The sequence below is a fragment of the Equus caballus genome, chromosome 25, assembly GCF_041296265.1.
Source record: "Equus caballus isolate H_3958 breed thoroughbred chromosome 25, TB-T2T, whole genome shotgun sequence".
Classification (NCBI taxonomy): domain Eukaryota; kingdom Metazoa; phylum Chordata; class Mammalia; order Perissodactyla; family Equidae; genus Equus; species Equus caballus.
The window spans coordinates 23809787-23830939 of record NC_091708.1 but is presented as its reverse complement, the minus strand read 5'-3'; the positions used below and the strand labels follow the sequence as shown (position 1 = coordinate 23830939).

Sequence of the window (21153 nt, the reverse complement as noted above, 5' to 3'; positions counted from 1 at the left end):
GTTATAAAAATAAGCCAATATTTTATATAGCCGAGTCTAGTGTTAATAAATACTCTCTGGAGTGAATCTTTGATCCAGTACCTAAGGTAGAGTTTAAATGCCAATGTCTTGAAAAAAGAGTAAAGCCCAGTTACTACAGCTATTTTTTTTCAAATTTGGAAAGTAAATAGAGTAACTCACCTCACAGATTTAGATGGTGGGATTTTAATGGTCATGCCATTAGGAGGCATTATCTCTGAATATTTTGGGACATCTTGCTGAGCCTACTGTACCAGCTTCTGATCCAAGGAGAAATTTGTCTCTGTGAAATTACGCTTTCAAGAAATATAATTTCACACAATATTCAGAAATTTTTCAGTGTCTCTTGGTTGAAAATATAATATAAATAAAAATGTTATAAATTTATATGAATACAAAATATAATATCTTTGACCCAGCCAGGATTTTTCAAAAATTCCCACGACTATAATGAAAACAATTATCATCTCTCCTTTTCTCTTAAATGCTCACTTTCTCATACTATTGGAAGGTAAAGAATTCATCACTGGGTAACTGGGTACAGGGCTGCTTGGCTCATGATTTATGATGGTCAGTTAATGCCTAGAAACCTTTCTTAACCGTCATCTCTTGTTTTTATAACAATCCCACAAATCATGTTAGAATTAAAATACTAAGTTTTAGTTATTCCATTGAAAGTTAAGTCTTTGTTTTGAAAACACTAGCCAATTGAAATTGTTTTTCCCACATTTTCCAGTAAAACGTTTTGCAAATCATGGTTTCAAGTCCTTTGAGATGTTGTACAAAGCAACTCGTTGTGATGACACAGATCTGTTGAAGAAGTTTTCTGAAGCATTTGAGACTACCCTGGGGAAAATGGTATGTCAATAGTATTCCTTCATTGTTAGTCATATTTTAAAGGATGCTATTGAACTTTTCATAGCCTCCCTGGGTCACCTGCAACAGAAATTCCTTGTCCTGATGATTTCTCTCTTCTTTGTGATCCAAACTTGCTCCTAATATTTAGCATTACTCTTCAGTTTTGGACTTCTGGAGTGAATTATAAGTAAATCTGTATTAAAATGTTTTGAATTTTTAAAAACACTCTAAGCCAGAAAGTCAGAGAAGCTTAGGGTCCATGTGGTTTGAGAATGTTTGGTTTCTTATTTAAAGTATGATAAAAATGCCACTGTGGGCTGTATTTCTTTTATGATGAGATAATCGAACATTTAAAGAATTTTCCTTTTCATGCATTTTTCTTTAGGACTCTTTCAGTGATTACAGGAAGGCAAAGCAATGTATTTAACTGTGTTGAGCATCTTGAAGGCAGGATATATGTCATATACATATTTATATCCCTAACAGAGTGGGTAGCTTAGATTTTGGATAGATTCTAGAAGTAGATTTAGTAGTAGTAGATTTGATGTAGGATGTGCGAGAAAGAGGAGTCGAGGAGGCAGAGTATACAGGAACACATATACAAAAGTGGGTACACATGGTGTGGACGTATGTGAAAAAAGAATCTTTCCTGACTGCTTTATCAGTGAAAAAGATGCAGAATGATCAGCCTAGAGTAAGGACAGGGAGGAGTTGTTGGAGGTTTGAGAAAGAAAAGATGCTGTAAAATAATTTTCTGGGAGAGCATAAATTGATATACTAGAGGAATGTAGTAGGATTGGCAGTAAGCAAGGTTGTGTTGGCTCTCCAGCTGTAATTGACCATGTGGATGCAAGTGTGGAGAAAGCAGAGCGATTAATTTAACTGAGGATAAGGGTTCTCCAGACAAACAAACTGGGGAGGGCACATGCAAGGGAGTAATTCGTGGTGATGAACCATAGAGTCTAAGATGGGTGAATAAGAAAGTGAAGACAGCGGAGGGGCAGTGAAGAGGTGGGAGGGTCAATGGATTATAAATTCTGAGGAAATCTAGCATTGTTGGATTCCTGGAAGTAAGAGAGGGTGTGGTTACTGGTAATGATGAGGTCTAAGGGTATGACCATGAGAGTAAGTGACAAAGTAAGGCTGGAAGACAGGAGAAGAGGAAAAGGAAGTGAGAAGCCAAGGTGATGGAAGGATGAGCTGGGTGGATATAGAAATCACCAAGAATTATAACAGGGATAGTTACTAAATGTTCTTGGAATGAGGGGTGTCTCAGAGTGGGAAAAGGCTGCAGATGATGGCCACAAGGAGAGGCAATGAGTGGTATAGTTGATGGCAGGAGCTTCAAAACTGTGAGGGTTTAAGGAGGTGCAAGGAAGCATGATCTGGAAACAGCAATGAAGAGTGAGGAGGACACTTCTTCGCCTCCACGCCCACACTTGAGAAAACTGGAAAGTCAGGTTTCATTGAGAGCAAAGGTGAAGGGAACATATAGAGAGGAGGTAAAAAAAAAAACATAATGGGATATTTGCTGATTACTGACTGAGCTTCAAGGGCCTAGAGGAAGGTTTTGGGGAGTTGGAGAGGGGTAGGAGATAGAGAAAAGGAATCCAAAGAGCCCCATGGAGTGAAAGTTCAGAGACAAGAGATATCCCAGGAGTCCTGGGCTTCTCGTGGTAAGTGACATAAACAGAGAGAAAAAGCATGAGACTGATCTTGGAGGTCCACAGGCAGTGAGAGGTAGTAGGGGAGGGGTGGAGGAGGGTCAGGAGCCTTTTCAAGAACAGGCAGAGCTCTGGGACCCTCCCCTACCTCCTGCTGATGGAGATGTGAAGGCCAGGGTGGCCAAGGGCTTATCCAAAGCATACAGATGTGAATTACATTTTGTCCTCTTCATTTTTCATATGCAGGTCCCATCATTTTGTAGTGATGCTGATGACATTGACTGCAGACTGGAGGACCTGACCAAAAAATATTGCCTCGAATATAATTATGAATATGAAAATGGCTTTGCAATTGGTAATTAAATTCTTTAGTGTCAGTAGTTTGCAAGACTGATCTGAAAAATAAGAAACTAATTCCAGAAGAGCGGGGCAAACTAGAAAAATGAACTTTTATTATTTTATGCATCATCTTAGAGGATGACTGGATAATTCAATTCTGTGCCTAATAATCGTTATGGATATATTAAATTTGGGGTATCAAATAAATTATTTCAAAATATTATCCAAAACTCTTCAGGATGATAAAACTAAGAAAACTAAGTCACTAAAACTACATCAAAACTAATTATGATTCTAAAATTCAAATATTGATATGATATCTTAGAGAATGGTAGTAGCTATAAAGTACTAACAGTAATTTTTATATGGCATTCAATTTAGATTGCAATTAATTTAAAACAGTTTCACATGTTAAATATTCAGATTCCTCACCCAGAGTACATTAAGACTCAATCTATTCAAGTCTAACACACCGTCAAGTGGAATTTTGATGTTTTCTTCATTGAGATATAATTAACATATAACTTTTAATACAGTTATTCTAAAGTATGGTATGTGATTTTTTTTGCTGGTTTATCTGGCCATTTAGCTTACTGCCTTAATATTTCTGGGAGAGTTCAATTGTGTCTCTTGATAAGCAAAATCATCGTCCTTTCTAGTAATTATACTTATTTTTATTTCATTCTTATAGAACTGTCCAGAACTTCCAGAATAATGTTTAAAAAAATAATAGTGATAATGAAATAGTGTCATGGCTAAGCAGCACATGGACTCTATGTCCAACTACTTAGGTCCAAATCTTGGCTTCACCACCTACTAGCTGTGTGGTCTTGAACAAGTTATTAAACTACTCTGTGCCTCAGTTTCTTCCTATAAAATGGGTATAAAAGAGTGCTGAACTCCTAGGGCTATTGTAAGGACTAAATGAGTAAGTACAAGTATAAGTAAAGTGCTTAGAAGGTTATTTGAGATAGTATTAATTCACACAACAGCAGACATCCTTTTCATTTCAGACGCTAATCATATTTGTAATATATTTAGTGATTCAGCATTGAGTGATCCTGACTGTTGCTTTAGACTTTTTAAATTTTAAAAACATTATTTGTGCATATATGTTTATTGCAAAAATTTGAAAAATGCTAAAAACAAAGAATGAAATCAAGATAACCTACAATCCCAGAAATAATTTCTGTTAATATATTAATATAGATATAACTGGATGAGTGTGTGTATATATATGCTCGTACTATTTAATGACATTTTTATGTCATTAAATATTGTACTGCAGTACAATTTTAATGGCCACATATTATTTCATCAATCAATTTGCCATAATTTATGTAAACAATTTCCTTTTGGTAGAATTCGAGTTTTTTTCCATTTTTAACTATTATGTACAACTTCTCAGTGGCGATAATGGACAGTAGAGTTGTAGATAGAATAATATAAAGTGGAGTTGGCAGTGGCACATCTGGAATAACTATCCCTCTCTATCACACATGACCCAGGTTTCCCCTCCCAGATTGTTGAAGGAGGTCACGCAGATACAAAGCTTCACATAGAGGGAGTCAGTTGTCATTATAAAGCTTTGAGATGGGAGGTATTTGTCATCTGATCATGGCCGTTTTCTAGATTCAGACATGGGCGTATGGTACAAGTGATCCTAAGAAACAAGCCTTCCTCCTTGAATGTCTTTACAATAGGGAGTAACAAGATCAGTGTAATATTTACAACACCTTGGCAAGTCATAATGTATGAAAAACAAAAGGCCAATAAATATGTTAAGATGGTTTGACCTCATAATAATCATGTAATTCAAATTAAAACTCAAATGAGATGCTATTTTTGACCTGTCAGATTAACAAATTCCAATAACAATCATACTACCCAAAGTTGGCAAGGGGGTAGGGAAAAAAATCATACTCATGTATTGTTTGCAGAGGAAAAATTGGAGGGCATTTGGTGATGCGTATCGAAAAGATTAAAAATGCTCAGACCAAGAAGTTCCACTTCTAAGAATATTTCTTGAGATAAAAATCATGCCAATGTGCAAAGATATACTACATTTCATAAATTCTAAGATGCACGTTTTTCATTTGGACATCTCTGAAATTGGGATGTGTCTTCTCATTGATGGTGTCTTACATTTTATGAAATATTGTATATACAAGGATGTTCTAAAACTTTGAAATAACCTAAAAGTCTAAAAATAGAAACCTGATTAGTTTGTGGTATAGCCGTAGAAAAGAATATTATTAAACTGTTTGACGTAGAAATACCATAATATATTGTTGAGAAAATTTGGAAAAAGATTACCAAATAATATATGCATAGTATAATCTTGTTTTGTTAAAAGTGTTGTATGTTTACTTTTATTCCAGTTATACATATATGTATGTATGCATAAATGTATATATATATGTGTGTGTATGTTTATAAATTCATAGAAAAAAAACTTGCCTAAAATGTTATGATAGTTATTTCCATGTGGTGAAATTGTAGATAATTTTTTATATCTTTCTTTTTACTCATCTGGGGTTTTTTTCTATAATAGCTACATAATGCATGTGGGAAAAACATTCAAGTGATAAAAATATTGATCCCAGCAAATTGTAATGGCCAGAAACATAAATTAAGCAAAAAAAACCTCTCAAAAAACAACTTACTTAGGTGGACAGGCCCGTATAAATAGAATCTGATGTTTAAAGCATATAAATATGCAACAAGTGTGTTCTGACCAATATTAGTATCATTTCCTGAGGTTCAGGATGAGTCAAATACTGAGCTAGATGGTTTGCAAAACTTGTCTCTGTTATTCCACAAACAAACCTATGAGTTTAGAATAATTATCTCAATTTATAAATGAAGAAACTGAGGTTTAGAGGGATGAAAGTAACTTAACTAAGATCGTACAGCCATACCGTGTACATTGAGAAGCCACAATCTGAAACCAGGCAGTTGATCACAATGATATCAAGGTCATCTAAAGAATCGCACACATCCATGTTGCCTCCAGCATGCTTGCTTTATATATACATATGTAAAAATTTAACTTATATGCTTCGTTCAGAAATTACCCCACCTGTAAAATATGATATAGATAGGCAGATATCTTGAATAATCTTCACAAAAGAAAATCTGCTTGTGTGCATTTTTATAAAGATGATATTAAAAAAAAAAAGGAGCAAACCCTGAAGGGAAATAGGAGTTGATTAATAGAGTTCTCTTTATCTCTGAAGCAAAGATAATTAACTATTAAATCAAAGATTGAATAATTTAACTGCCTATGTAGCTCCACAGAGACTTTTCTACTTTTTTTTACACAAAATTTTTATTGATGGAATTCAAAATATAGTAATAATTATTGAACACAGTTTTTTGTAGTAGAGGACTACTAATGAGAAGAATGGAGTTCTTTTTTGGGGGAGGGAAATGACATTTCATTTAATTGGGTCTTTCTACTTTTAATGTAATTCATTGGTAATCTACATGTAATATGAACTGCCTAAAAATTACAATAGAAGATTATAGATGAAACCGTGTACGAGGTACATTATGGGCAATTAAGCAGTGATCAAGGCAATTTGACTTGTGGCTTAACAATGGAACCTAAAAGCTGATAAAAATACACCTGTAGAGTCATTTGTTTCTCTGCCCCGACTGTTCAGGACCGGGTGGTTGGGGCACAGCTAACAGACTGGATTACTCTTACGATGACTTCTTGGATGCTGTGCGAGAAACACCCACGGGCGCTGGCAAAGCCAGATCTTCACGGAGCAAAAGAAATGCCCCGTTATCTGACCACAAAATCAAGTTAATTTTTAACATCACAGGTAAGGATAGACTTTCTATTTGTAAAAACAATATGATGTGAAATTCTTGGTCGGAAACCTATGTTTCAAATCTTCCATTGGTTGTGATAATCGGGAAATGACCCTGGAAGTGAAAATTAGGGGGCACACCATTACCTGTCTTGTCATTTTTTACAATTTAATATCATAGATGTATTTTATGGTTCTCATAGCAATAAGCACCCTGCTTTGTTCTCATCTCGGCATGATGAACTAAGGCATGTTTTTAAAAAGCAAGAATTTACAGGAATTTAATATGCTATAGTGAAGAACTCTGCAAAAAGATGGTGTAGATCCAGCATACAAGAGAGGGATTAAAGCAAATTGCATCGTTCTTAATATTATCCATGTGCTGGTTGCTCAGTAAGTAGTAGTTAAGTTTGAGCTTATTTTTCTGTAAAAATTTTTAATATGCTATTTCTTTTTGGTAAAAACTAACTACAAATGGCTTCCTGAAACACCGTGTGTGTGTGTTATGGTTTTTTTTTTTTTTTGTCTTGTTTTTATCTCAGCTAGTGTGCCATTACCCGAGGAAAGAAATGATACCCTTGAATTGGAAAATCAGCAACGACTCGTTAAGACACTGGAAACTATCACAAATCGACTAAAAAGGACCCTCAATAAGGAGCCCATGTATTCCTTTCAGCTTGCATCTGAAATGCTTGTAGCCGACAGCAATTCCTTAGAAACAGAAAAGGCTTTCCTCTTTTGCAGACCAGGCTCAGTGCTGAGAGGGCGTATGTGTGGTAAGAGTTTTCCGTGAAATCAAAAATATTTGGGGCCTATTGTGTCAAATGAGATGGGTAGAGCCGTTTTACAACTATAAAGGAGTATTAAAGAGAAACAGACATTTTGCTACTGTTATGTGGTTATTATTATTACTACTTTGTCTCAAGAATCTAAGTAGCCACTTTTGGTCAGGACAAGAAAACTATTTTAGGTGAAGGACTCAAATCTTAGTTTTATTTATACATCTTTAGACCTCACAGCTTTCAGCAGCATCTCCAATAATAGCTAATACTTTTTGACCATTTCTGTATGCTGGCTGAGCACTTCTTGTTTTTAATCCTGTTTGGCAACTCGGTGAGGCACCACTATCATTAAGCACTTTTTATAGATGAGAAAACTGGGGCCAGAGAGACTAAAAATTTATCCAGTGAATCTAACCCATTAAGACAGTTAGGTGATGTCACTAAGATTCCCACTCAGGAAGCCAATGCCATATTCACATGGCATAAAATTAAGCATTTTAAAGGGTACAGTTCAGTGGCATTTAGCACGTTCAAAGTGTTGTTCAACCATCGCCTTTATCATAGTTCCAAAACATTTTCATCACCCCCGAAGGAGACCCCATACCCATCAAGCAATCACTCCCCTTTCTCCTTCCCCCTAGCCCCTTAACTTTTAACTCCTATTTTAGACTGCCACAAACTGGGTCAGTTCCAGCCTGTTTCCAAATAAGTCATCGTTTATAGATAGTGGAATCTCCTCTAGCCAGACTCTCTACACTCAACTGAACCAAATGGCATGAGTCTTGTGTTAGTCTGTCTGTAGGCATAAGATCTTGCGTCCTGGTCAGAAAACCTTCCTCAACTGTTCTTATTGCTATTTCCAGAGCTCAGTTGGGTTTTTCATAGTGTGATGAACTCAGCCAGCAAAAGCACATTAAAATTGTCATTCCAAGCCTGCTCTTGTTTCCTCCCGGCTTTGTGAGTAAAAATCAGGAGTCACCTTGATAGACATTCTGCATTTCTCAGTGTGGTCTTCAGACTACCTTTGTCAGCATCACCTGAAGTATTTGTTAAAATGCATCTTGACTCAGGCCCCATCCCAGAACTAATGCATCTGACATTTTGGGGGCGGGGGCTTGAAATCTGCACTTTTAGTAAGTTCCCAGGTAATCCTTCCACTCTTTAACATCTCAGACTCACGTAGGTGCTAATTTCAAGCATCCCCTCTATAAGGATACTATCTTTGCTAGCAGCCTTTTCAGTGGGTTTAACGTCCCACTTTGGTCTCAGAATTTCTGAGCCACTCCAAGCCTGCCAAATAGTGGACCAAACCTCCAAGGAAGGAGGGTCCTAAAATTGGCCTGTTTCCCCAACACCCGTAGTTCTGAAGATGCCTGTGGGCAGTAATTCCTGCAAGCAGAGACAGGGGTCTACTTAACTCACCTGTTTTAGGCTCATCACCTTTGCCTGTTTTGGTTTCTAGAAATGATGCTGGAGTAGACAAAGCGGTCAGTTTCATAAGGGGAACCATTCAGAGGAAGAGCTAAGAAAACGTTTTTTGTTTTAAAAGGTTGGCTCCTGAGCTAACAACTGTTGCCAATCTTTTTTTTTTTTTTTTTCCTTCTTCTTCTCCCTAAAGCCGCCCGGTACATAGTTGTGTATTCTAGTTGGGAGTGCTTCTGGTTGTGGCATGTGGGACACCACCTCAGCATGTCCTGATGAGCGGCGCCATGTCCGCGCCCAGGATCTGAACCAGTGAAACTGTGGGCTGCCAAAGTGGAGTGCAGGAACTTAACCGCTCAGCCAGAGGGCCAGTCCCTAAGAAAACTTTTTTTTTTTTTTAAGATTTGCACCTAAACTAACAATTGTTGCCAATCTTTTTCTTTTTGCTTTTTCTCCCCAAATCCCCCCAGTACATAGTCGTATGTTTTAGTTGTGGGTCCCTCTAGTTGTGGCACGTGGGATACCACCTCAGCATGGCCTGACGAGCGGTGCCACGTCAGCGCCCAGGATCTGAACCAGCAAAACCCTGGGCCGCCGAAGCGGAGGGTACAAACCTAACCATTTGGCCACGAGGCTAGCCCCCACCATTTTTAATATGTTAAAGCCTCAAATTAACCTAAATGTTCATTGTTTTATCCTTTTCTTCCAGCAGCCTTTTCTTGGTTAGCTGTGTGTTTCCCAGGGTAATCTGATTTATCATAGGTTTAACTCACACTTTAAAGCCCCCGTCATATAAGCCCTAAGCTTGGTCAACGAGAATTTGCATTTTCTCAAAAAAAAAAAAATTTCCACTATTGTTAGTTTCTAGGAATGCATTTCTGGAAGGTTTGGCTTGTGAGTAAATTTCTGGCAGCAGATTCTAACCCATAAACAATAGGGCCTGGAAGCATGCTTTATTGCTTTCACGCCTTAGAAAAAGAGAACTGAGTGTGTTCCGTTGCTTCCCTTGAAAGTTTCCTGCATTCAGTGTTTCCTGTTTGCTTTCTCTTCAGTCAATTGCCCTTTGGGAACCTCTTATTCCCTGGAGCATTCTGTCTGTGAAAGCTGCTTGATGGGATCCTATCAAGATGAAGAAGGGCAACTCGAGTGCAAACTCTGTCCGCCTGGGACTTACACGGAGTATCTCCATTCAAGAAGCAGCTCTGAGTGTAAAGGTAGACACTTCTTGCACATTTTGCCCCGAAGAAGCCTCAGTTATGTTTCCAGTTGTGAAATCTAAGTGGCAGATAGGATGAAGTAAGACCATTACTGAAAGTTATTTCATTAATTTATTTTTTCCTTCTTTTAACTATAAAATATTACCTGAATGTTTCCCCACTATAAGAAGTCCATTTATCTTCCCTTTTGGAAACATTGCACTGCCCTAAGTCAAACCCCACTGTCAGTAACTCCACTCCACAGTCATCAATTAGCCTGGATTTTTGGTTGAATCTCACATCAGTCGGTGGAGAGGACTTTCATGACTCTTAGCAATCATTAGATTGTTTTTCTTAGAATAATATTTGGTGTGATGAAATCAAACTCCATTTACTTGGAATGAATAACTACAGGCGCATAGGCACTTATTCTTGCTACTAAAATATTCAATGGTTTCAAAATATTTTTACTGTTGTTCTCAATGAGCGTTCCTGATGGAAACATTTTCTTTCATAATTAAGCTTAGAGTAAGACATACCTAAAAGAAGGAATTTCAAAATTGTGACTTCCTGCTGTTGTTGCAAATGCAGGTGTAGATGCTTAATGGCAAAAAAACAAACCCGAGAGCAGTTCTAGGTGATTGGAAGTGCATTAAAAATTGTTAGCAATGCTGAACATGAGAGTCATTTGGAGGACAAGGGCAGAAGGAAAGGATGGTGCGCTGGGAGTCTGAGAATTTGGCCCTCGTCCTTTGTGGGCTCTGCTGCAAAACCGTTGCTGTGAATTTTAGGAAGTTGCTTAACCTCTCTGGGTCTGATGCTAAGACTACTTTTACTTTCTACTCCACCAACCCTCAAATGAAATGGTGTCTGTAGGTAGGGGCAGACAGGAGGGCCCGTTCTTATTTAGAGCAACAAGAGTGACAGCGTAGCTATGAGGCTTGAGCCCTATTTGGGGTTTTGTTTTGGTCACTCAAGAGAACAGTGTACAAGACGAGAACTAGAACAAGAACAAGCTCCCTGTGTACAGCCTTTCTGAAATGCCTATTTCTAACTTCACTCAAGAACGATTTATTGATACTTTCTATGTGTCAAACACTAAGTGCTAAGTGATAACAGACATTACTAGAAATGAGTCTAAAACTTATTCATGTATAGAAGCGTGGGGAAATTTAAAATATAATGCGTATTCTTTGAGTTCTTCATGTCCTTCATTCTGTCCTAAATAAATTGGAATACCCTAAAATGAGCGCCTATCCTACACGGTGCTCATTTTGTACAGCTAATGTCATCATTATTAACTATATTACGTTTTTCTTTTCAGCTCAGTGTAAACAAGGCACCTACTCATCAAATGGTCTTGAAACCTGTGAATCGTGTCCGCTGGGTAGTTATCAGCCAGCATTTGGTTCCCGGAGCTGCCTCTTCTGCCCAGAAAACACTTCAACTGTGAAAAGAGGAGCCGTGGACATTGCTGCTTGTGGAGGTTATCAAACCCTTAGACACTGATATTTCTCCAAACCTACTAGGTTCTGTGCATGGAGCAGTGAAATATTTTCAGTAAAACCATATGTCTACTGTATGCAAAGAATGTAAATAACTGTCTCTTTATGGAGAGCTGCCTTTTATTCAGCCAGTCAATACTGAAGTATAAACACTAGCGATATAAACACTGTGCATGTGTTATTTGGAACACAAAAGTACAAGACTTGGTCCCAGGTCCCAACATTAATAAACTTCGTGATATCGTAGAAATCCATCTCAACCAGGAACTTAGTTTCCTCATTTATAAAATGAAATCCTGTCTAAGGTTCCTTGAAACTCTAAAAACACCTTCTGTGAATTACGACGTTTCATTCCCTACAGTTTGAAGATTTGGATCAGTGGTTATCCACTCTCGCTACACATTAGAATCATCTTCACATTTGCGTCAGTATTTTGTAAAAACCGGAAGCCCAATCTCCACCCATAGACATTCTGATTTAACTTGTCTGGGCCTTGGTTTTCTTCTTTAGTTCCTCCAGGTGATTCTAAAGTGACAGGAAGAGTGGAGAGCCACTAGTTTGGGTTCTCAGATGTCAGCGTGGAGGGCTTGTTAAAACACAGAGTTTTTAATTCAGTGGTTCTGGTGTGGGACCTGAGAATTTGCATTTCTAACTAAGTATCTCTCACGTGATGCTGATTCTACTGCTCCAGGGACCACATGTTGAGAACCACTGGTTTACATAGAAATAAAAAGATTAGAGTTACAATTTTCAAATGTTTCCAACATCCCTACCAAGTACAGTTTTGCAGCACTGTAAAAACCGGAAGATGTAAACAAAAATAAGACATAAAATCTTAGAATGACAGTGAAACTAGGACGAACAGTCAAGGTCAGCCTGCTGCCCAAAACTCCAAAAAACTGCAACCCTTTTGCAAAGTCAACAGAACTGGATTAAAAATAAAAAGTACTTGGCCTACCCGTGCTACATTGCTGGGAACAGAACAAGCATGCCTCGCTGAAAGATAACTTTTCAAAAAATTATGTATCCTCTCCATTCTCTATACCTTTATTTAAAAACCTAAGATCCATGGCAATCTGAAATTTTAAAAGCTGTTTCCTTATTGAAAGAGTGTTGTTTTTAAGAAACCAATCTGCTGGTTCCCCATTTCTCTCAAGCTATAAGTGCACGCGCGCGCACACACACACACACACACCCCTCCCACCCTCACTACACTCCAATCATATATACATCCACATCCAGGTAGAGACGCATTCTTAGAAAACAGCTTCGTAAGATACTTTTGTGTGGTATGGGAGGGGAGTGTGCAGCACTGTATCTTGGGAGATGTAGTCTTCATAAGTTAAGGGCTGCAGGGAGAAAACAGGGAAAACATACTGTGAATTACAGGCTTTTATATACTCTGTCTGTTTAAATTATCTCAGTCTAGTAGGATCACAGTAGATGAAAGTCTTTTGGACCTAAGGAATTGGGCAAGTAGCATTCATAGACCTCATGTTTCACTAAAGAGCCGAGAAGAGAATTTAACTGGAACCTAATTGAAACTCATAAACTATGTCTGTTGTGTAATACCAGCTTTGGATTTTTTAAAGTAAAAATCCAACACGGCTTGACATTATGGTTGAAATAGGTCTACGAAAGACTCTTATTTTTGTCAATACACAAACTAATTTTGGGAGAAAGTCTGCAGTAAAAGATTCTGTCTCTCTCTGCTTTTTTCTCTTTCTCCCTCCAACCACAAAAAGCAGCTAGAATTTTTACGGGGAGACAAATTCATATTTGACAATTTTTTTTCCTTTAGCTTTCCAAATAAGCCTTGAGGCTTGTCTAATATGAAATTATTGCAATTAAGCAATTATGCTTCCCAGAAAGTCTCTAAATTTCTGGTAACTGCCCCATTTGTCCTGATATTCCTAGCACAAGTTTAACCACATTCTGCTTGCCACGAGTGAGAGTTGGGAATAACAGAACTCAACACTCTTTCCTGTGGTGCTGGATAAATACCATTTCACTTTAAACTTAAGTGTGTTTGAGTTCTAAAACAGTCCCTTATATATTCTTTTCTTAGTTTTAAACTTCTTTCTTTTCCTTTCTCTCTTTCTTGTTTTCTTTTTTTTGTATTGATTTATTTTTATGAGCATGTACAGTTTGTTATTTTTTGCATTCTTTAACATGTTGAACTTAAAATATCATTAATTGGCACAGCAATTATATTTAAGTAGAATACTGTATTAAAGTAATATTATATGCTTTATACATTTCATTTTTTATCACTACTTAGGATGTTGAACATTCTTGGGTGTATGGTTAAAAACTCAAGAGTGTGAAATTTTTCATTTTTTTAAAATTATTTGTATCTGAAGAATAAATCTCACAATGATTTTTTGGTGATGGTGTTCTTCACATGTGGTCCCATAGGATTAGGAAAGATTATTTTTGGACGAGGATGACAACATTTCTTACCCTGACCCTCAAGGATCAAGTTAAAAGGAGACTCAGGATGAAAGACTGTGATCCCTGACTTTGTCTTAGGAAACCCATTTGAAGGGCGAAATCCACTTGGCTCCAGGGCTGTATGTGTTAACACCATCAAGGAACAGATATGTGGGATTACATTTTTCCCTGGTCATTTCTATGCACCATTTTTAATTCTATTTTAATATCACTTTTGACATACTTAGATTTCTTTCTTTCTCCCTCTCGCTCTACAATAGAAGAAGTTATAAGGATTTTGTCCCATTTTTCTTGACTCAGAAACCAATTTTCTTTGGCCAAGATTCAAAATGAAACTTTCTCCTCTATTTTCTTATGAAATGAGTCCATTAGGATTGAATATGTATGCATGTGTGCGTGTGTAATACTTATTATGTACTAGATAGTGCTATTATTATGTGTGTCTGTTTATGCATTCACATGCTATATATATATTTATTCCATATATATATTTAGTGCATGTATAAATAATGCATTAAATGCTGATTGCCCATTCCTGGAAAGCATATTTCTGATGACGATTGTCTGCCCTTGGATTGTAATTTAAACTAATTTTCACGTGAAAAGTTATTTTACACTTTCTATGCCAAAAAGTGAAGTATACACATCACAACAACGTGTTGGCTGTTTTGAGAAGCCAACCAGCTTAATGATTTTTAATCTTAAGTTTTTGCTATTATATCTTAGCGTAATTTTTGACATTCTGTCAGTTTTTAGGGGCGTAGTCATTTTTTTCTTTTTGAGGGTAAGATTGTGCTGAAAAAGCTTATATGTAAAAAACAGTTTAATTCATTATAGCATCTTCGGTTTCCATGACAGAATTTATATCTTTGCCATATCATACACACTCATAGATATTCTCTCAGACAGAAGATTTATACCTTTACCAGTGGAAGATTCATGCTTTCAATTAACTACTTTTATTAGCTGTTTAGACGGTATCTTTTCCAAATGAGCAATCATTTTTTTTGGAAACTCGAGATTCAGAAAACTCATTTTGAAAGCAACAAGTTTATAAATATGTTTGTGCAAAGACCTGTCTATAACTCTGAGATCTAGTGACAAAGAGCAGATTAATCTATGCTTGGTGAAACAAAGATACTTATAGTTTAAAACTTTTCATGAATATAACAAATGTAGCTACAAGAAATATTTTTTTCTAAATAAGCGTTAGTAGCTATGATATCTTCTACCATCTCTTGATTCAACTCCTGACTTTTTGTCAGTTCGGGTTGTAAAAGAACTCTTTCGCAAAAGATTTGGCTGGCTGTTTCTGCATAAGAACTTTGATCTAAACATTTTGAGATGACCACAGATGCTTTATTGTTTATTTAATGTTTGTTGTCATACCAATAAAAAAAAGATGCACTACTTGGAGTATCTGCTCCCTGGAGCCTCAAGTGCATCTCTAAATTTTTCAACCATGTTGGTAATTATTTCTGCTTTACTAATTTTTATTATCAAGAATCCAAAACCTAAATGATAAGTATGCTGATATCCTGAGTAACTACATCCTTATGTTCTGTCTTCATAGTTTTATTAGTTTTCTCAATTTATAATAGCTTCAGGGCTCACACAGATGACACCAGTTCACACAAGGAAAGAGTACACTCCACCTGAATTCATCTTTAGGTCACAATCTAAAACCCCAGCCCAAGGAGTTAGTCATAGGTTGTCTACCCCAATGTCCCTCTACCAAATACAACCAAAATTCGTTGAAGAAGATCCTGGCTTATGTTAAGTTTGAAGCTATTTTCTTATTTGGTTAATATTCCATCAATTATTGGCAAGACACCTTCAGATTAGGTTAAATGACAATGTTCAACTGGGTGTTGTTTACAAAAAGCATGTCTCACACAAAATGACATTAAATGGTTTAAAAGTAAAAAGAAAGAACCTGCCCAATAAGTAATAGACAAATACAGGAGAAATAAAAATTTCTGATAGACATGAAAAAAAAGCAACTTTGTTTATCATTAAAATGCAAATTTAAAAACTAGTGCAATTCTATTTTCACCTTCAAATTGAAAAACATTTAAATAATCATTATCAATGCTGATGAGTATGCAGTAAGAAGAGCAATTTCATATACTGCTGATAGGACTGTAAATCAGAACTTTTATTTCTTTTAATGATTTGGCATTATGTATTAATGGCCTCAAATTTTTCCTGTCTTTAGATCTAACTATTCAACTACTAAAATTCAGCTGTTATCCCAAGGAAATAATAAGTGCTAATTTACACAGGTTTATGTAGAAAATTTCATGTCAGCATAATTTATAATAACAAACAAATGGAAATGACCTAAATGTCCAATAGTGGAGGAAATGTAAGATCGATTATGTTCTGTCAGTGGGAAGTTAATATATATTTTATTTATTAAAAACAATATTATTTAACAATTTGGAGAGTAATTTGGGAAATCCTTATGATACAATGTTAAGTGGAAAAAGAAGAATACAATGTTATATGGGCAATTCTCATTTTTATTGAGTTAATGTATGTTGTTAAAGACAGGAAGGAAATAACACCATTTTTGTCTGGGTGATAAAATGGTATAGGTATTAAATATGTGCAAGAGAATATATTAGCAATTCAGTAGCTTTCTTACAACCAAAGGTTAATGCTTTTCTTGTAAATGTAGAGTATGTTGCTTCATATGCACAAATGATTTGTGTTTACCTTTGCAGTACCTTGTCCAGTGGGAGAATTTTCTCGTTCTGGGTTAATGCCCTGTTATCCTTGTCCTCAAGACTACTACCAACCCAATCCAGGGAAATCCTTCTGCTTATCATGTCCCTTTTATGGAACTACAACCATCACTGGTGCCAGATCCATCACAGATTGTTCCAGTAAGATGTTACACTTCATTTCTTACATAATCCCAAGTTGGAGACTTTTGCTTATCTCTGTGGTAGCTTCAATTCTGAATATTACTGTTTTCAGTGGATTTGAGTGTCTAGACTTGTTAAATTGTCCTTTTGACGCCTTTTTTGATGACAATGTCTCAAAGATTTTTGTTTTGGGAATGCTGAACTTGATAACTTCCAATTTTCTTTCTAAGAGTCTAGGATTTAAAGACATTTCCCATCCATCTCTATGCTTTCTTTTTTTAGTATTACTAAAACAAAATATATGTGGCTTTACCCACTCTGTGAACCAGAATCTTGACCATAGTATTTAGATAGGGTCTGCTATTGGCAATATCTACCACACTAATATATTTTTCTAATGTTTCCCTATTAATTTTATTAGGTTTTAGTTCAACTTTCTCAGCAGCAGAGGAAAGTATAGTGCCACTTGCTTCTACTGGGAATATCAAAAAGAAGTATGAAGTCAGCAGTCAGGCAAGTCCATTTTCTAAGTATAAAATTTTATCTAGTGGAATATTTGGAAGACAATTTGTCATTATGCATGTCACACAGAGGAAAACTACCAGAGCAGTTAAGTAATCAAGACTCATGAATATTATCAATGAATAATTGTATTTACTTGTGATAAGAACTTTCAAAAAATGTAGCATTAGGAGTTCAAAGTACCAAAAATGGGAGTTTTTCCCAGGAATGTCTGGCATAGAAAATGTGTAGATGTGGGGAGCCTTTTGATTCACTAATAATAATAATAAGCATACCCATTATTTGAATAAGGGCATTTGGTTTAGCCAAATGCCTTTCCTGATTGGCAGGAAGAGTTACTCAACTTTCATGAAAAGTATTTAATTTATTTTTATTTTTACTTTTTGCTGAGGAAGATTCCCCTTGAGCTAACATCCATTGCTAATCTTCCTCTTTTTTTGCTTGAAGAAGATTAGCCCTGAGCTAACGTCTGTGCCAATCTTCCTCTACTTTTTGTATATGGGACATCGCCACAGCATGGCTGGTGAGTGGAGTAGGTCTGCACCTGGGATCAGAACCCAGGATTGGAGCCCATGAACCCAGGCCACTGAAGCAGAACATGCAGAACTTTAACCACTTGGCCATGGGACCAGGCCCTTATTTAAATTTTTTTGCCAGGAAAAAAATCATTTATTGGAATAAGGTGTGAGTTTAAAAAAATTAAGAGACATAACTCATGAACATAGCTCAAATAATTGTTTTCCTTTTTTTTAAAGACTAGTAAAGACCAATTATTTTGGTAGATTCAGTCATTACTCTGAATTCACCTTGTGCAATATCATGATAAATTCCTTGGCTTTAAGTATTTTTAAGAAGGATAATGAGGTTATATGTCTTATTTCAACTTCCTACAGCCTCGTCCAAAGATACTAACTTGTAAGAGCTTCGTAAGGCATATTTGAAACTGAGCCTAGTGGACACAGAAATTTGTAAGAACCTCTATAGCAGTGACTATCAACCCTGAAGAATGATTAGAATCCGCTGGCCAACTTTTAGAAATGATGCACAGATCCAACTCCCCAGTTGGTCTGAGTTGGGGCCCTGTCCTTAGTATACTTTAAAAATATCTCAAATGGAGTCTGCCATGCAGTCAGCATTAGAAACACTGCTTGGGTTTACCAGAACACCACTCAAGAATAATATATATCATTTGTGCCCATATATGGCAGACACCAACGTCATGCAGGCAGCAGTCCAGCCAACTCAAGGAAACAGGAACCAGCTGTCTACTATTGCAGATCTCCGAACTCCCTAGTCAGGATTGCTTTGAAATGAATAGAGTGTTTTGTCTCTGATCAATTTCTTTTCTGCCACTGGTAGGTTTTCCATGAATGTTTCTTAAACCCCTGCCACAATAGTGGAACCTGCCAACAACTGGGGCGTGGTTACGTTTGTCTCTGTCCACGTGGATATACAGGTAACGAGGAGGAAGGCAAATTTTAATGTATTTTTCATAAGAAATCATTGTGACTTGCACTATCAAGTTTTGGAATAAACCCTGTAAGAGACATTAGACTGTATCAAGGCACACAAAATTGGTTGAACAAGATAAACCAATAGGTGAAAAAAGTATACATATCTTACAAATGACAATTCTCTTTGCATATTTTGAAAGAAAAATGATCATTTTCTCTATGAAAAAGTCACATCGTAATTCACAGTTTAAATTGGAATACACTTCCGGAGGCCGTGTCTGGGGTTTCGTTCTAACACAAATTAAATGCATGACACTTAACATAGAACAGATTGTCCAGCATAAACATTTTTGAACAAACACCAGTGTCTCTCATTTGCTTCGCACTTAGTGGAATGGCTATGTGAATAGCTATGATTTGTTGCTTTGTTTTCTGGAAGCTTTGCTTAGAAAAACAATATGGCTTTGGACTTGATTATGTAGGAATTATGTAAGAATTTATGTTTTCTTGCAATTCGGTTTACATTCCAGTTCAGTCCAGAGATATAATTTCTGAGAAGTGAACTCTATCTTAAAATTGCAATTTATTAAAAATAATTCCCTGTTTTCTTCTAGAAAGGCTGCTTCTGCATTTTTTTCGAATTTTGTGCAACCAACAGAAAATGTTTTTAATGAGAAAAAATGGTATTTGAATAAAAGAATTCATCACAAAATAAGCAAAAGGACAGTTGGAAAACAAAACATAGCCAGGACTCTCAAGAATACTAGCATTCTACTTATTTCAGCTTGCTCATGTGTGTGTCTATGTGTTTCAATTTTTATAAAAATTTTTGTCCTGACATTTCATAAGAAATAATGGATGTTGTCCTAAAATTTTATAAACGAGTGGTGGTCGAGAAAGAGCTTAATAAAGGATAATGGTTCTCAAATTTTGATATGCATGAAGATCACCTGGAGGGCTTCTTAAAACAGAGATTGCTGGACCACAACCCCAGAATTTCTGATTCAGTAGGAGCTCTAGGGAAGGTCTGAGAATTTGCGTTTCTCTCGCGTTCCCAGGTGATGGCTGATGCTGTTGGCCCAGAGGCCGCATTTGAGACCCCGCGGTATAGACGAAGAATGTGGGTTTCCGGCGGAGCTGGCCCCTAGATAGTCTGTGTGCACCCTGTGGGAAGACGCAGCCCCATTCTAGGACACCTGGTGTATGAGCTGAGCTCTGGCACGCTTTAGCCCCACCCCACCCCTCAGCCAAATGGCCCTGGGAGCAAATATATATGACTTTATATTTATCACTTTGAAATTAAACTAATTTCTGGCTCCATTTTATGCTTCTGGGTTTCCCTTTCTCCCCCTGCTTCTAACTTGGGATCCTTTGCTATCTTTTATGTATCCTTGTAAGGAAATCTTAAATCTGTTTAGAAAGAGGCAGTACATTCTTTAAATATTTAACTGGATGGTGGTGCTTAACAAATATTGCCCTTTCCTTCACCACCACCACTCCCTGTAAATTCAGATTATTGGGATAATTACCTGTAAATGATTACTGTTCTGTTGCTGTGAATCCTTCTCTTTGGTTGTTCCTCAGTGTTTGGTTTGCCTTTTAGGCTTAAAGTGTGAGATAGACATTGATGAATGCAGCTCACTGCCGTGCCTGAACAGTGGAATTTGTAAAGATGGAGTTGGGGAATTCGTTTGTGAATGCCCATCGGGTTACACAGGTAAGGGGAGTTTCTTGTTCGTATAATAGAAACCTTGGGATCATTCATATTTCATTACTGAAAATCAAAAACACCATGAGATATCACCTCACACCTATTAAAATGGCTATTCTCAAAAAGACAAGAGAAAACAGTGTTGGCAAGGGCATGGAGAAAAGGGAAACCTTGTGCACTGTTGGTGGGAATGTAAATTGACACAGCCAGTATGGAAAATAGTATGGAGGTTCCTTAAAAAATTAAAAATAGAACTACCATATTATCCAGCAATTCCACTGCTGGGTATTTATCCAAAGCAAATGAAAACACGGACTAGAAAGGACGTGTGCACCCCTCTTGTTCATTGCAGCATTATTTACATTAGTCAAAATAAACAACCTAAGTGTACATCAAAGAGTTAATAGATAAATAAAATATGATATGTATACACATACATACATATAATGCAATATTATTCTGCCATAACAAAGAAGGAAATCCTACCATTCGCAACAACATGTATGAAACTTGAGGGGTTATGGTAAGTGAGAG

At 36.7% G+C, this 21153-nt stretch overlaps 1 protein-coding gene across 2 annotated transcripts in view; it reads left to right on the top strand.

Moving 5' to 3' along the window:
* SVEP1 (sushi, von Willebrand factor type A, EGF and pentraxin domain containing 1) overlaps positions 1-21153 on the top strand; it is a 167132-nt gene that overhangs the window by 84201 nt on the left and 61778 nt on the right. For both annotated transcript variants that reach the window (XM_001916149.5, XM_070251692.1), the window contains exons 13-22: positions 755-876; positions 2787-2895; positions 6548-6712; positions 7243-7476; positions 9957-10118; positions 11425-11586; positions 16789-16950; positions 17354-17445; positions 18814-18910; positions 20512-20625. In XM_001916149.5, the coding sequence (XP_001916184.3) occupies positions 755-876; positions 2787-2895; positions 6548-6712; positions 7243-7476; positions 9957-10118; positions 11425-11586; positions 16789-16950; positions 17354-17445; positions 18814-18910; positions 20512-20625 (1419 nt within the window). The remainder of the gene's footprint in view (positions 1-754; positions 877-2786; positions 2896-6547; positions 6713-7242; positions 7477-9956; positions 10119-11424; positions 11587-16788; positions 16951-17353; positions 17446-18813; positions 18911-20511; positions 20626-21153) is intronic.